The 15359-nt window shown below is 53.6% G+C and overlaps 5 protein-coding genes across 5 annotated transcripts; 3 read left to right on the top strand and 2 right to left on the bottom strand.

The window, feature by feature from the left end:
* Positions 1-4170: 4170 nt before the first annotated feature.
* Positions 4171-6084, top strand: A1O7_08589 (uncharacterized protein; the record flags this gene model as incomplete). Its single annotated transcript, XM_007762580.1, has 7 exons — positions 4171-4282; positions 4345-4445; positions 4495-5110; positions 5160-5507; positions 5556-5713; positions 5767-5841; positions 5890-6084. The coding sequence occupies 7 exons, from the start codon at positions 4171-4173 to the stop codon at positions 6082-6084; spliced, it is 1605 nt and encodes a 534-aa protein (XP_007760770.1).
* A 586-nt stretch (positions 6085-6670) lies between these two features.
* Positions 6671-8215, top strand: A1O7_08588 (uncharacterized protein; the record flags this gene model as incomplete). The annotated part of the gene is made up of 1 exon (XM_007762579.1): positions 6671-8215. One exon carries the CDS (start codon positions 6671-6673, stop codon positions 8213-8215), a length of 1545 nt encoding a protein of 514 aa, XP_007760769.1.
* Positions 8216-10010: 1795 nt separating this feature from the next.
* Positions 10011-10468, bottom strand: A1O7_08587 (transcription elongation factor B, polypeptide 1; the record flags this gene model as incomplete). The annotated part of the gene is made up of 2 exons (XM_007762578.1): positions 10011-10201; positions 10345-10468. The coding sequence occupies 2 exons, from the start codon at positions 10466-10468 to the stop codon at positions 10011-10013; spliced, it is 315 nt and encodes a 104-aa protein (XP_007760768.1).
* Positions 10469-11211: 743 nt separating this feature from the next.
* On the bottom strand, positions 11212-13171 carry A1O7_08586 (ubiquitin-like 1-activating enzyme E1 B; the record flags this gene model as incomplete). Its single annotated transcript, XM_007762577.1, has 2 exons — positions 11212-13053; positions 13112-13171. 2 exons carry the CDS (start codon positions 13169-13171, stop codon positions 11212-11214), a joined length of 1902 nt encoding a protein of 633 aa, XP_007760767.1.
* A 969-nt stretch (positions 13172-14140) lies between these two features.
* Positions 14141-15262, top strand: A1O7_08585 (uncharacterized protein; the record flags this gene model as incomplete). The annotated part of the gene is made up of 1 exon (XM_007762576.1): positions 14141-15262. The coding sequence occupies one exon, from the start codon at positions 14141-14143 to the stop codon at positions 15260-15262; it is 1122 nt and encodes a 373-aa protein (XP_007760766.1).
* Positions 15263-15359: the final 97 nt, after the last annotated feature.

Raw genomic sequence — 15359 nt, 5'->3', positions numbered from 1 at the left:
CTGATAGAAACCTTTCAGTTGACGGCCCGTATGTCCTTTCTTGGTTCACGCAAGCAGGAGGGGATGATTTGGAATGCCAGACGTGCAAACGCTCATATCATCCCGCACATTTGGGCAAACATTCGCCAGCAGAGATAACATTAGGAGATCCGTTTTATTGTCCTGCCTGCATGGAACGAGGCTGGGACCTGAACCTACCGCCAGATATCTTACCTCTGACTCCTGCAACTCTCGCGAGGCCAGTGTCGCTGCCGTTCAGCTCCCTAGCCGCGGCATCAGCTTCGCGACCTCAGACGGCGCAAAGGAGTCAGCCCCGGGTTGATAAGCCGGCAGGAGCTGGCCTGTATGGGCCCACAGACGTCGGCCAGAGTCTCAAGCCGGTCACGAGCCAGAAACCCTTTCGTCGCGTTAATGATTTGACGACTCCTTCGACATGCTCGCTAGCGGAAAGCGCATCATTGACGGCAAAAGCGCGAGCGCTTGATTCGTGGGCAGCTGCGACGGTGAGGACATACGACGTGCAACCACTAGTTGCGACTTCTCCGTGACGCCAAAATTGGGACATCACAGAATCGGCAGCAGCAACCCGAGCACACCGGCCCAATCGAGCTATCAGACGATGCCCGATAAAGTGGATCAAGCCCTTACAGTGATCCATCGCGACCGCGAATCAGTCATTGCACGGGGGAAGGTCTTGCCTTGCTACAAGACTAGTTGGGCACCGCCGAACGAGCGCCCGGATTTTTGCAGCGACAATTGGCGCTTCAATGCTCAGTGCACGATGCCATTGCCCAGAAAGTTGCCGAGATCGAGTCTTCGATGCCGCAGCTTGGGGAGTTGCGAACAGTCCATGACTTGACGGTAAAAGACAATAGCCTGCTCAAGCAACATATGCACGGACAGGAGAGCACAGGCAAGACAGGATTGGAAGCAGTGAAGGGTCCTGAAGGCCAGTCTGCGCCAGACTGCTCGACGAATCAGAAAATTACAACACGCCCACTCATCACATGTATGCCGAAGAATTAGGGGTTATAAAGGAAAACGCGGGATTTGGTTCACAATCACCAAGAACCCCATCTGGGCGGAGTCCGAGCGACCACTTCCTCAAGTCGACAAAGTGTTGGCAGCTCCCCCAGTGGGCGACAGGATTTGAGACTCAGGCTTGATCAGGGCATACACAATGTATGTGACAGACTAGTCCCCGAGACTAGAAGGCATCAAAATCCTCGCCTCTACTCTGATGATCGAACCGAACCGAAACCGCCGAATCTCGCTCGAACACGGGATCTGGGAGTGGGAAGTTGGAATTGGAAATCGTTTGCCTACTTGACAAGTCAAATCGGTGTTCTAGGAACACGAATAGGGAGTAGACCGGGGGTTGGCCACCACGGGATATAGCCTTGTGAGAGAGAAGGTTCATTTCTTTTTGCGACTTTTTGCGACTCTAACTCGGATTCTTGTGGGATGCTGTAGTACGCGCGTAGGCTTACTCGCGCTATAATAAAGGCGCGGCTCTAATCCACTTCCTTATAACTTATCGTACAATACTCCTTATCCATCTAAAGCCGCCCGTATTTAACCTTTATCCTTTTCAAGTCTCCTTTATTAAGTTCTTAAGAAATCGATCTCCTGAAGATACTAACTGTTACATTCAGCAGTATTTCCTTTAGCCCGACCCTCGAAGTCCCTAGGTGCAGCGTTTAGTAGAATAGACTCGCATTTATAACTGACGAGAACGCACTCTCGGTTCGGACCATCCTTACCTTATCGCGTAATTAACCTCTTCTAGACCGAGATATCCTTGAGTTCCCTATCTGACCGTTTCTCTACACGTTCGACGCCTTCATTCCACATCTCCTGTGGCACCTCAGCCATGAATTAACCTGAAGACGCACGGACGAGCCGACTCGAGAACATGATACACTTCCAGTCACAGCCGAAGATAAAGACGGGGACAGGGACATGGCTTCTCATCACCGTACGCACGTCGCTCGGCATGCAGATACGGAAGAAGCATTTCCTGTTTACCCGAGATCGACATGTCAATTTGAATCAAGCAAGTGCCTGTTTGCATGATTGCCCGAATGACCGATTAGGTGACTGATACCATGGACTGCCCGAGTCTCAGATAACATTCTCGCTTTTGGTTCTCACTCATGGGCCACGGCGGACTTGACGCATGCACATTCGGAGGCTATCCGCGCTTCATCCAAACCACGCTCCCCCTCCCACTACCAGGACGCTGTGGAGGCAGAGCCCGACACCTTCACCGCTGTACATGCCAGAAGGTACTGCGCCAGACTCGAGCCCTCGTGGCAGACGTGTGACACTGTCCAGCGGAAGCACTGTGAGAATCTAGAATCGCGACGGACGCGATGCTGCGCAACATGCGCTAGGACGAGGACGAGGACGAGGACGAGGACGGGGCCAACACAATCGTCTACACCCAAAGGTGTACGGCGGGATGGAGAAGACAATCGATTCCATCGTCGAGACGACCCTGGCGGGAGCATTCACCTCGAGCTGGACCCCGACTTCCTGGTTACCCATTGCCATGAATATCTTTTCGTGCCCTGGTTGGTGACGGTTTCCTTTACGCCGAGACGAAATCAGCACTTCGTCCCCACGACCCTGCCTACATCGCATGGGTTCTAGCCCCGAAGGGCCAAGGTAATGTACGATCAGAACCCCGTTTCTAGTGGGCCAAATCCCATGGTCAAGCAGTTCGAGTACCTGGCGATCCATAGATGGAGCGCCATACCTTGGTATCAGGCAAAGCGACCCGATATCGCGACCACGTGTAGAGTAGAGAAGAAGCAGTCCAAGCATATCGCACGTCACTCACAAAAGACGCAGACCGCATCGTCGTCAAGGCCCTCGGGACGGAGGCATTGGAAATCTCAAAGAAGCGAAGGATCTTTTTCACACACCGTTGGTTGCCCCTGACTGCCGGAGAGGATCCCTACATATGTGATCAGTGGTTTCTCACCTGTTGGACGGTAAGGCAAGCTCGTCAAGTTCACGGTCATAACTTCGGCTCAAATTGTCGCATGGGCTGCTCTATTTCGGATCCTGATATTTACCAGCATTCACTGACAGGCGAGCGGCTCTCTCGTGTATCGTCTTCGCGGCCTCCATTTCGTCCGTCGGAGAGCAAGTCTGCGGGGGAGCCTTGCTCTCCTTGGAGGATTGTCGTCGACAAATACCACTATGTGTGGTTAACCTCTGGTCACAGATTCGCTTGAACGGGTACTATAGCAGTTAGACGTCCCCATGTCCAAGCTATCCAATTCGTTCGCGAACATTTAAGGCCATATCTCATTGGCCCGCCCTTCTGCGGTTTTTGACCGGCGACATCAGGTCTTCACCCTCTACTGCAGCGGCGAATCACCGGGCCACATTAGCCCGGGGTGAAGCGAGACGCGGCAGTTGTCTACTGTGTACTGTGTATATGTTTGCTGCATGTCTCCGCATGCGGGGCATAATAAGCATACATGAAAGCTGGTTTCCGGGGCCCAATATGGATTTAGGAATATCAGAAAACGAGAAGGTATCGGGACGGCAAAAGATATGTCAGATCTAGGTTCTCGATCGGGACGAGATGAGCCAAGCATTGCCACGGATAAGCAGCGAGGCTGTTCCGATGCTAGGCTTCAACGACAGTCGTCCATCCCGAAACTGTATCGACGCAAGCTCATTAGCGAAGCGCTGCATGTTTTTGCGGAGAAAGCACACCCACATTCTGGGGCACCTTGCTTGTGCTGAAAGCAGCTTATGGCTGCTAGCCGGGTGAGAAGCGAGTCCAACGCCACCCGTCTCCACATGCAGGTGTTGTCACGCCTCGTTAGGACGAAGTACGGAGTACCCAGTCCAATTGCTGTTTTCACCAACAATGTGAGATGTAGGCCACATTCGACGTCCGCGATGCCCAATTACATACTGAGTTAGGTCGAGCTCCACATGTGGACGTTTGACCTTGGAAGGATCATGCCGAGATTTATCGCTTCCTAGCCGCGAGTCGAATTTGTCTATGCAGTTGTGGATGCATCCTCCGGATTTGTTCAGACCATTGCGGAGGGAACAAAAGGACATATATCCCTGAAACTCCCCCGACCTGGAGCTGGTTCATGGGGCACCGATCTTTTCATCTGTCTTCGAGCATTGTTCGGGATGTCGGAAGTTCCGCACACTTCCCAAGTCACTCTGCCCGTGACCTCTCTTTGGGCTAATCGCAAATGCCTGATCATTGCCTGCATCGTCGCGACTGCGAATACCCAATATGGTAAGCCGATAATGTAATCAGTGACCTGGGAGCCCCGCGGTACTCACGCTGTACCATATCAGGCTTCGATAGTGCAGCCATCGGCGCTCTCCAGGCCATGCCCGGCTTCTTGAAAGTATTTGGCTTCGAAGATCCAAGCAGCCCGCTCGGCTACGGCATCGACGTAAGTGCCTTGACGTCGGAAATGCCAATCATGCTGATATCGTGGGCAGAGCACGTTCCAACAACTCATCGGCTCGCTCTTGACGCTGGGCGCGTTCCTCTCATCCATACTTGCCGGCACTTTTGGTGCCTTTTACGGTCGCAAGACAGCTCTCTGGTTGGCATGTGCCTTGAATTGCGTCGGATTGGCCATTCAGATTGGTACCACCAACAAAGGAGTGGTCTACCTTGGTCGCATTGTCCTAGGATTCTCGAATGGCTTCCTCGTCACGTTCTCGAACATATACACTGCCGAGATCGCTCCAGCTCATCTCAGGGGAGTTATGGTGGCGCTGTTCGCCTACTGGGTCAATATCGGTGCTATCATCGGCACCATCGTCGACAACTATACCAAGGACCGTATGGATAAAGGCTCCTATCAAATTCCGATCGGCAGTCTCTATATTGTGCCGGTCCTTCTGGCCATCGGGTTGTTTTTCGTCCCCGAAACTCCCCGTTGGTTGCTACACCATAACAAAGAGAGTCAGGCCAGAAAATCCTTGGAGACATTGCGAGCAAATTCGCTGGCTCCGGAATATTTTGAGCTCGAATGGGCCGAAATGGTTCGCGGCGTCGAGGAAGAAAGGAAGACTGCGAAGTCTGTTGGGTTCTTGGATATGTTTCGTGGTAGGTAACCCTGATACTGGTACGAGTTCGGCCGCTGATATTGTGCGAGGTGCCGACTTGCGACGGACGCTTTTGTGTTGGGGAACGATCATGACACAAGCAGGCAGCGGATCGTGGTTCCCGATCGCCTATCAGACATACTTTTTCCAGATTGCCGGAATCAAACAGGCCTTCCAGTACTCGATCATGATCACCTGCATCGGATTCGTCGGAGTCAACTGCGGCATGTACGCCATGCGCCATTTGGTGGGAAGGAGATTCATCTGTATCTTTGGGTCACTCGTGACAAGTTTCTGCTTCCTTGGGATGGCGGTCGCGCAAAGTACTTCCCCTGGTACCCTTACCACCGGTAAAGTGACTGTGGCAATGACCACAATTTTTGGCTTCTTCTACAATGGTATGAGTGCCCCCCCGTCTCTTTCGGGTCTATTGCTCACAACTTCAGGCTGTGTCGGCGCTGCCACGTATCCCGTGGCTACGGAACTTGTCAGCTCCCGCCTCCGTGCGTGGACAGTCGGATCGGCCACGTCAATCCAGTACGTCTTCGCATGGCTGACCAGTTTCTGCACGCCGTACTTCATCAACCCTGGTGATTTGAACTGGGTGAGTTTGATGCAGACTAAGTAGACTTCAATGCCGCTAACGCGTTGTTCCAGGGTCCTAAATACGGATATATCTGGTTCGGCAGCAACATTGCTTGCGCGATCTTCTACTTCTTTTGCATTCCCGAAGTAAGGATAGGACTCCAGATGAAAATGGACTTCACTAACCAGAAGCAGTTGAAAGGGAGATCATTGGAGGAGATTGACGAGCTGTTCGAGAAGCGAGTTGGCGTCTTCAAGTTCAAGACGTATCGCACAGAGATCCAGGAGAAAGCGCTACACGACGTTCAAGCCAACACTGGTGCTTTCTTGGAAAAGCAGCCAGCGACCAGTCACGTTGAGGTTGAACAGTCGGAAGCAAAGACTGCATGAGCTCGAGATGCAGTGGACGGTGCTTCGTCTGCAGAACTGGTGGGCCAATCCTTGGTAGCTCACACAGCGGTGACCTGGCACTGGCGGACTAGGGTGCTCCCGTCTTGAAGACACGCCCGTTGAATACAGAGCTGGCAATAATACTCACATCTACAGCAGGAGCCTCCTCCAAGTCTTTTCTTCCGCAAGCTAGCTCTCAGCACAGGAAGAGTCACCAATCCATGGGGAGACCTCGCACGGATGCTGCGCGGCTTGCAATTTGGATCATCTCCGAGGACGGAAATGGTGATTTGCCTCCGCCTTGACCGCGTTCTCATATCAGGCTCGCAGAGACCAAATTCCCAGATCATGACGATGCAGACAGCTAGCACGTGATGTAGGAGAATTAATTCCAGAACTACTGTGTAGCGTCAGCCGCTAAAAACATGCATGACTCGCGGGCGCCGGAAAACTGACTCGCGTATTTCCGACCCCTTCCCCTTCCAGTTCTGGAGTCATGCATCCTGTGTGACCAGAGCGAACATGTAGCCACACGCCGGTTATTCGACAGCCCCTTCTCCTTCCTGAAGCGCTCAACGACGACAACATGGCCGACGCCGACGAGGATGCCATCCCCCGAACCTCCACCACCGACGCGGACGACCTCGAGGACGAGACCCAAGATTTCCGCTTCCTCACCCAAATAACGGCCGTTACGCGCACGGGACAAACCACAATCCCCAAACGCGGCACCAAGGACTTTGAACCGAACCCGACGCGCTCGCAGTCCTCGGCCCTCGATGCATCCCGCCTGGCCATGCACACTGCGCTCAGCTCAGTGCGGATACATGCGGGCAAACCCCATGTCGTGGGCCAATATTTGCCCAACGAGGCGGACTGGAGGTGGGACGAAGATGCCACCGGCACAGGCGCGAGACAAGGACGATGCGTCGTGGTGCCAAAGTTCAAGAGCACGCATTCGAAGGTCATGGGCGTGGGGGACCGGAATAATTGGACTTGGTTCCTGCCTGAGGAGGCTCTCTGGCTGCTGGAGAGGGGGAATCTTGATATCCGGTGGCCGGAGCCGGACGCTGAGGGAGAAGACGTCCCGGAGGAAGATCAAGGCAGGGAGGACGAGAATGGGAAGGATGTCAATCTCACTCACAATGGCCGCGAGCCACAGCTACCCCAAGATGGGGAGCAGCCTGGGCCCAAAGTAGGCGACTTGCCTATGAGTGTCCAAGGCGCGTACGCCAGTCTCATCGGCACGGGCGGGTTGACGCTGGAACGATATACAGTCTACGCGGGGCTGAAGAGAGCAGGGTATATCGTCCATCGAGCGCCAACTTGGCATGACGCCGATGCTGCTCAGCCTAATGGTCACAATTACGAATCGACATCTTCGTTACACACGCCGTCACCATCGACGACATCATCGCGATCGCAGTCACAATCTAGCCTTTCTCGACCTTACTCGGCAGTGGCAAACATCGCATCCCTCATCCACCGATTAGTCTCGTACCTCTTGCGTCCTTCCCCTCAGCGCAGTGAATCGTGCTCCTCGCTCGGCCCACTCGTCGCGCCGGGCCTCTACAGGAACTACGCCGACATTTTCCGCGCACTGGCGCTAATACCATATCATGACGGATCCGGATCCGGATCATCTTCGTCTTCGCACAGCACCCGCGGCGGTCCCGCGAATGAAACACAATCACAACCACCTCAACCACCTCAGCCACAACCACCATACCGCATCCACTTCCACGTCTGGAAACCCGCCGCCTCAGGCACGTTTAAAAAGACGTCGCCCCCGGAACCGGACTATCGCATCTGCGTGATCGACGCGCGCACAACTTCTGCGATCCCGAGTCTTGAGGAGATTGGCCGCCTGCTCGATTCTCAGCCCGACGACTTTTTGAGCAGAGACAAGGCATCCAAGTTGGAGACGCGGGTCAAGTATGGCAAGCGGAACGTGCTCCTTGCGGTCGTGGACACGGGGGTGGTGAGTTATCTAAGGTTGAGTGATGCGTGCTTTGGAGGCGAGAAGTTGTTTGAGGAGAAGGTCAGGGCGGGAATCAAAGGGGCGAGGCGACCGCGAGGCACAGGGCAGGGCCGTCGACCGGGGCAGACGAGGCAGAGTTTGATGCAGTGACGTGAAGCAAGACTGAGCCTGGACCTGGCTTGGAAGTGGAATACACTACTTATCTCCACGGCGAGCACAGCTAGGCACGCCGTCGTCGGAAGAAGTCTTGCGTGGACCCCTGAATCGAGATATGATGGCATGGATTGGAACGAACGAAACGCCCAGCACGGGACGGGCCAACGGAATATACGTTACAGTAGATAGACGTGATACCCAAGCTATGCTATGCTATGCTTATAGAAATGATGATTTCTGAGTTTACGCAGGTGCAATAACTGGTACGGATATGTGGAGCTACAATATCCAAGTACCACACCACACCACACCACACCACACCACACCATGTGTCTCCCTTTTGGGTGTTTTGAAAGCGATATCTATAGCAAGGCCCTGAGACGAGACATGATAAAACGGAGTATACTAACTTGCACTGCAATAAGTAGGTGTGCCACCCTCCACGGACAAGTACAAGTACAGACCACGTCCGGAGTAGAGGCAGTGCGCACAGGTGCACGGGGTATGGATGATGTCTCCCCTTGAGAGAACGTCCGCTTCGGCGCATTGAACGAGTGCGGCGGACTGCCTGATGATCTAGGGATTCTGATGTTCCATCTTCTATAGACGTCGGCCTGTGAGAGAGCAGGTGTGTCGCGACGTATATGCTTGAGATGGGTGCAGAAGGGACGGGAGGGTTATGCCTAGGGAAGCCGATGGGTTGTCCCTGTGGCAAAGGGAATGGGGGCTTGTGTATATCATATCATATTGATATTTGGTAGTGCATTTAATTTGCATTTCGGGAAAGGGAGGGAGAGAAAAGGGAAGGCAAGGCATGGTGTGTATGGTGCGATACGATGCGGTGCGGTGTGGGTGATTGAAGGTAGAGAATTTGTGGGTAGCATGGGAATCAGTTAGTCAGATGGAAGAATGCATGCTCAGCTCACTGTGTTTGTGGTCTTCCGGTTTCGATGGTACGCAACAAGACTCATTTCTGGCCACCCAAATCGACTCTCACCCTGTTAAAATGATGTTGCTTTGTTAAAATGATGTTGCTTGCGTAGCATCTGAAAGTCCTGGCTCTCTCTTGGATTGCGAGTTGCGGCGCCCGGCGAAGAGTGGCTGTGCGACCGGCTTGTCAGTGTGTCCTGCCTGATGAGTGCTGAGTACAGTACGGTAGTCAAACAGGCGTTTGCGTTTAGTTTTGCCCAGCTTGCGTCTGCGCCTGAGCATGATTTCAAAATCTCCCCTGGCGCATTGACGACCGGTCTGCTGACTGCCGGCTTACTGTCTGACTGGCTTGCCTTCATTCGCGCTGCCAACAGAGTTGGCGGAGGTCTCGACCGTTCTCATCCGTTCTGCAGACGGAGCCATTGAGGTTCTAGGCTTTCGTGGGACATGGTCAATCGATGAGATCGTCGTCGCGCCGGCCGCTGGTGACGACGGTGATGATGGTAGTGGTGGAAACCAGCCCGCAGTGCCGATCGACTTTCCGAGTCTTTGCCTCTGTCGGGTGGAAAATGGTTGTATGGCCATGGCAAGGTCGGCCTGCAGTCTTGCTTCCACCCGAACGTAACCCCTTCATATCATATCCTCGTTGCCATCATAGCATTCATTCCTGGTATTCCAGCAGTGCGTTCGAGACTTCAAAAGATATTCGCATGCCTTTCGATTCATATCCTCGTTACCATCATGCCATACATCCCTGGTGTGCCAGCAGTTCATTCGAGTCTTCGATAGACATCCATCATGTCAACCCGCAAGCAGGTGTTCTGTGCTCTTCAATCCGTGCACCCTCGGACCTTGCTCTTCACGTCAACAACAAAAAGTCCGCCGCCATAAGCAATTCAAGGCACAACTCCGACGGGATATCCATGTCCGGCACGCCCTCGCTGTTGCGATATTTCTCGCTATAGTAGAAGTACTCGACCACCTTCTCGAGCACGATCCCGCTGATGTTCTCGAGGTGGCAGACTCCGGACTGGGCTTCGGCGAAGTTGTCTGGGGCCAAAGAGGTTAGTGTCTCAACAGGAACGAGCATGAAGTAAAGCAAGAGGACAGATTATTGTCTGGCCGACAACGAATACGGACGACCGCAGGGAACCTCGAGGCCCATTTTGCGTGTCAGTGGGCCACGTACTTACTTTGTGGGTCAAGCATGCGGCGGAGGGTGGGAGACACGCAGGCTGCGGAGCGGCGGACGTGGAACTCGAAGCCGTCGGACGAGACGAGCGTCACGAAGGGGGAGACTGTTCCGTTCGTGGCCATGCTTCGAGCTAAACTGGGTGTGGTCCTGAGCGCTGTTTGCTTGGGTTGGTAGAGGGGAAGGGACCGCAAAAGTTCTCAGCGGCCTGCGAGGAGCAGATGAGGAATGGAGAATAAAGGACGCGGAAAAAGACGTTGACCGTGAATCGTGGATCCGCCACGGCGGTGGAAATGCGGCTGACTCTCAGTCACCTGACACAAAGACGACAGAGTGAAACTTGGCGCGCTGCCCTGCCTGCGCCGTGTATGTCTAGTTATGGAATACAGCCAGCAGGGCACCGGATCAAAAGAGCAGTAAAGTCAAGATAGAAGAACGCTTTCGCTCGTCTGTACAGTTTGTTTCTTTGTCTTGATGTCTTCTTCTGTGGTCGAGTTACTCAGCGCTTGAATGAACTCTTGCAGAATCTCGTCGTGTGTCGTTCCCAGACCTCAATTACCAAGCCAATCGCCCACCAATCCAAACCCGGGAGCTCGGTCCCCAGTAAGGTTGTATCGAGAATGTCCAAGAGGAGATCGCCTAGTTCCTGGAGAGCTCAAGCAGATGTCCAACTGTATAAAGTACAGGAGAAGGGTAGAGGCACAAGAATGGTAGTTTGTGGGAAGGCTGTAGGGCACGTCATCCTGGGGTCATTTTTGATATGGGCAAACAGTCGCAAAGAGCCACTTCCCAACACCGTCGACGCTGCTTTGTTTCAATGGAGTGTTTTTCCAGCTTCGTCTGGAATCAAGCGCGAACCAAGACCACTTCAATCATCATCCGCAATCACGAACGCTCCATTGTCCTCGTCAATCACAATAGCTTGTGCCGCTGAATTTTGCGCAACTTGGTCACTCTTTGGACCTTGTAATTTCTTCGCTGGGTTGGCGCCGTCTTCTGCGCCGTCTTCGATCGGTCGCTTCCGCTTGCCTGTGGCAGGTGCTGTGTTTGCATCGCCGTTCATCATGACCAAACCATCCTCGTCTTCGTCTTGGTCTGCCTTTTCGCCGTCGGCTCCGGACTTCTTCTTCGGCCTCTTCGGTACCTCGAACGTCTGACCCTCCTTGTCGACCAATACGATGGGGCTTTCTCCGTCTTCTGGTTTCTTCGCTTCGATGGCCAGGTGCAGATCGACTCGGGGATCGTCATCCTCTTCATCTTTGACCACCACGAAGCTACCCTCACTGATATCTAGTTCGCAAAGCTTTTTTTCCAGGTTGTCCTCGAGGTCCGGGTCGTAGACGATACCCGCCGAATTCATGACGGTGATTTCTTCGCCATAGCCCAGTCTTGTTCGTAAAATATTTTGCACCAGGTTTCCTAGCGTGGCGTTTTCCAAGTCGACGCGTGCTCGAACCATGGCCACACTGCAAACGGGGCATTCGGGGTTGGGCTCGTCCAGCTTGTCCGTGGCCAACGCGCCATTGGATACCCACAAGAAACGCGTCCGGGCGAAATCTCCTTTCAAGACCTTGAAAGCCTCCATCACGCATAACCCGCCAACCATGGCATTCGTCGTGGCGATTGCAGGAATGATATTGCCTGCCATCTGTTTGATGTCGAATTTCGACTTGGGCTCGATGCCGAATATGATTGCTCGGAGGTTACCTGCTGCGGCAACAAAGTCCATCGTGTCATCGTCATCTTTGTCGAAGGAGATTGAAGGCTGTGGTGAACCCGATTTTGATGCCGCTGCTTGGTCTTGTGCTAAGCGTAACGCTAATCTGTCCAAACTATCTTTCAGCACGACGAAGTTCTCCGCAGCAGACCAGACGCGCTGCCCGTTCGTGATTGTAAAAAGGTCGACCTTTGCGACTTCCTGCTCAAGTGTATCGTAAGACAGTGGTTCAGGGGGTTGTTTGTCCTTCCACATATCCTCCATCTTCCTCAGGCGCTCGATATCTTCCTTGAACACTTTGTCAAACACCTGCTTTGCAAAATCGTTGGAGCCCATTGAAGCTCGGATCGTCTTCAGCGCTTGAGCCTCTTCTTGCAGCTTCTTGATCTCTTCCGCATTATCTGAATCCGCCGACGTGTCCATCTCGGGGGTGTCGTCTTCGCTCACACCAAACAATTCGGGCAGGAGATAGCTCTTGGCCCACACGATACAATGGATCGGCTGGCTGGGTGTAGATCGTATCGTGCAAACGGGATATGAGATGGCTGTCGGTTTCTGCGTGCAATCGTAGCAAGCGAACTTGCCTTTCTTGATCACCTGCACCTGACCTTTGAAGCCAGTAGTGCCAGACTCAATCAGCGGGACGTCAACCGTCAAGCACATTTTGTTGACGTGCCGTCTAGCGTCCATATTGTCCAGCGCGTTAAATACCAGATTGAACCCGGAGAACCATTCCAAGTTGAATCGCTTGTCTTTGATATTTGCATGGTATGCGACGAGTTTGACATTAGGATTGAATTTGCCGGCTACTTCCTTTGCGACGAGCGCCTTCGGCTTCTTGATGTGTTCGTGACGAAACAGGAACTGACGGTTCAGGTTGCTCAGGTCGATGGTGTCAAGGTCTATGACGTGTATTTCGCCAAAGCCCGTGAGCACCAGATTCTTGAGCAGCTCGCAGCCGATGCCACCTGCGCCGACAAGAAGAACCCGGGACTGTAGTGGGGGAGAAGTCAGTTGCCGACCGCATATCTCGCTGGCCCGTAGATCTCACCTCTTTAACTAGCCGCTGAGTCGCCCCCAGAGACTGACGGGTATAAGTTTCGCGGGCCATTACTGTGACTTCGGGGCAAGGTGAGGCTGTGTGTTGGGTAAGGAGGGGATGAGGTGTTTAGGGAGTGCCCTCCAGCAAATGCGCAGGCATGAGGCAAACGGTACGCGGGAAAGAACACGAGGCTGGAAAGTGAATTGAGAGTGAAGGACACCCAAGCAAACAGTAAGTCCAGGAGGCGCGACGATTTTGCTGATCAAAGAGAGATTGAATTGGCGGACCAGCTGATGGTTGCTGCCGCGCGCCCTGGGAGTACGACGTGCAGATGCGGCGTTGACTTTCGGGCTGGCGAGCCGCACAGTGAAATCGTGAGCTGGATCGCCGAACCCTGCAGCGAGAGGGTTCAGAATCGCCCGCCCACTGCGCCCAGGGCCATGCACCGTCGGAACCGTCCCCAATCACATCCACCCCTAAGGGCTCGCCTGGTGCCCACTCGCTACTGTTTAGTGGAGGCGTTAGTGGCAAGCTGACGGCCTTTAGGGGCTCTCCTTCGCTGCAGCATCCCGTCATGCCAGCTGGAAGATGCCGCTCCTCATGGGTGAATTGTGACTGCCCTTGCATCGAACCTCGCACAGGATCGGCCCCGTTTGCCTCTATTTGGCCAAGTAAGAAAATGACACATTTTGTTCAAGCCTAAGGAATTTTGAGATTGGATCCACTGTAGATAGTGGTAATTGAAGGGAACAGAATTCAAAAGCCGTCAGTCCGTACTTGGTGACTAGGACAGTTCTAGCCCAGAGTTCCCGTGTAACAATGATACGTGTCAACGGCGAGCGGCAATGAAAGCTGCTCTTCTGTGGCGCTAGTCGGTAAACTGTGGCTTCACATCTGCTTTATCCGTCTTTCCGGTTGTTTGTCAGGACGAACAAGCCGGGAGGAAAACAAGGCGGTTTTCAGAACGCGGAACGGGGGTTATTCATCTGGGCACCTTTCAAGCCACCTCATTCTGGCCCTTTGACCAGAGGAAGGAAGATGTCTGACGACGAAGCCGACCCCGAGCTACTGGCTCTCCTTCGACAGTCATTGGGGTTGGGGAACAATGGGAGCAAAGCTTCACCGCCGAATACACGCGTCTTGGAATCAGCAGAGTGGATTTGCAACAACGCAATCGACGTCGCCATCTCCAGCAGTAACACCAAGAAGGCGGCCGAACAGATCTACCAACTCATGCAGCAGAAATCCTACTCGACAGGGACGTGGTCCAGTCACGCTCTGCATCCAAAGCTCACCAAAGACAACGAGGAGGAAACTGTGAATTTCATCTTCACGATGAATCTGCTCAACTTCTCATTTTGGTCGGGACTGTCGGAGACGGAGAGGTTCGCTGTGGAGTTCAGAGGCGGGAGGTGGACGGGATACTGGTCCCTTGTTGCGGCGTTGCAGAGGGCCCTTGAGGAGGGACACGCGATCACCAGCCCGGACTTCTGGCAAGATCGCGACGCATGTCCCGACAGTGTGCTCGAGCATGTGTTCCGGTCCGCCACAGATGAGCCGATGCCTCTGTTGAGTGATCGAATTTCTATCCTCCGCGAGGCGGGCGATATTCTTTACCATCACTTCGACTGCAGACCGGTAAACCTCATTCAGCAAGCAAACGGTTCGGCAGCGGCACTGGTGAACCTCCTCGCTGATCATTTCCCAAATTTCCGGGACGTCGCCTACTTCCAAGGCCGACGAGTCCACCTTATGAAGCGTGCACAGATCCTCGTGGCAGACATCTGGGCGTGCTTTCAGGGTACCTCATACGGCTCCTTCTCAGACATCGACTCGCTGACGATGTTTGCCGACTACCGTATCCCCCAGATGCTGCAGAGTCTGAACTGCCTCTGGTATTCTCCGCGCTTGGAATCGAAGATTTCTCGGGCTGAGTTGCTAGAGCCAGGCCAGGAGCTTGAAGTCGAAATTAGGGGTTGCAGCATTTGGTGTGTGGAATTGGTCCAGCGGGAGATCCTGAAGAAGCACTCCGAGGTGAAGGGAAAGGTGAACGCGGTGCTGATAGATTTCTTCTTGTACGATACGTGTAAAGAAATGGAGAAGAGGGGTGAATTGGACGGGTCGTTGCCGCATCATCGGACAAGATCAATATTCTACTAGACTCTCCGGGTGGACTTGATGGTGGACATGTCATTGTGGGTGGACTTTTGCGACTAGTGATGTCTGTGTTCAATGTTCTGCTTCGTGCATTCTGACG

The sequence above is a fragment of the Cladophialophora yegresii genome (genome assembly GCF_000585515.1).
Source record: "Cladophialophora yegresii CBS 114405 chromosome Unknown aczIN-supercont1.6, whole genome shotgun sequence".
Lineage (NCBI taxonomy): Eukaryota > Fungi > Ascomycota > Eurotiomycetes > Chaetothyriales > Herpotrichiellaceae > Cladophialophora > Cladophialophora yegresii.
The sequence above is the reverse complement of the archived record's forward strand: the minus strand, read 5'-3'. Positions and strand labels throughout refer to the sequence as shown.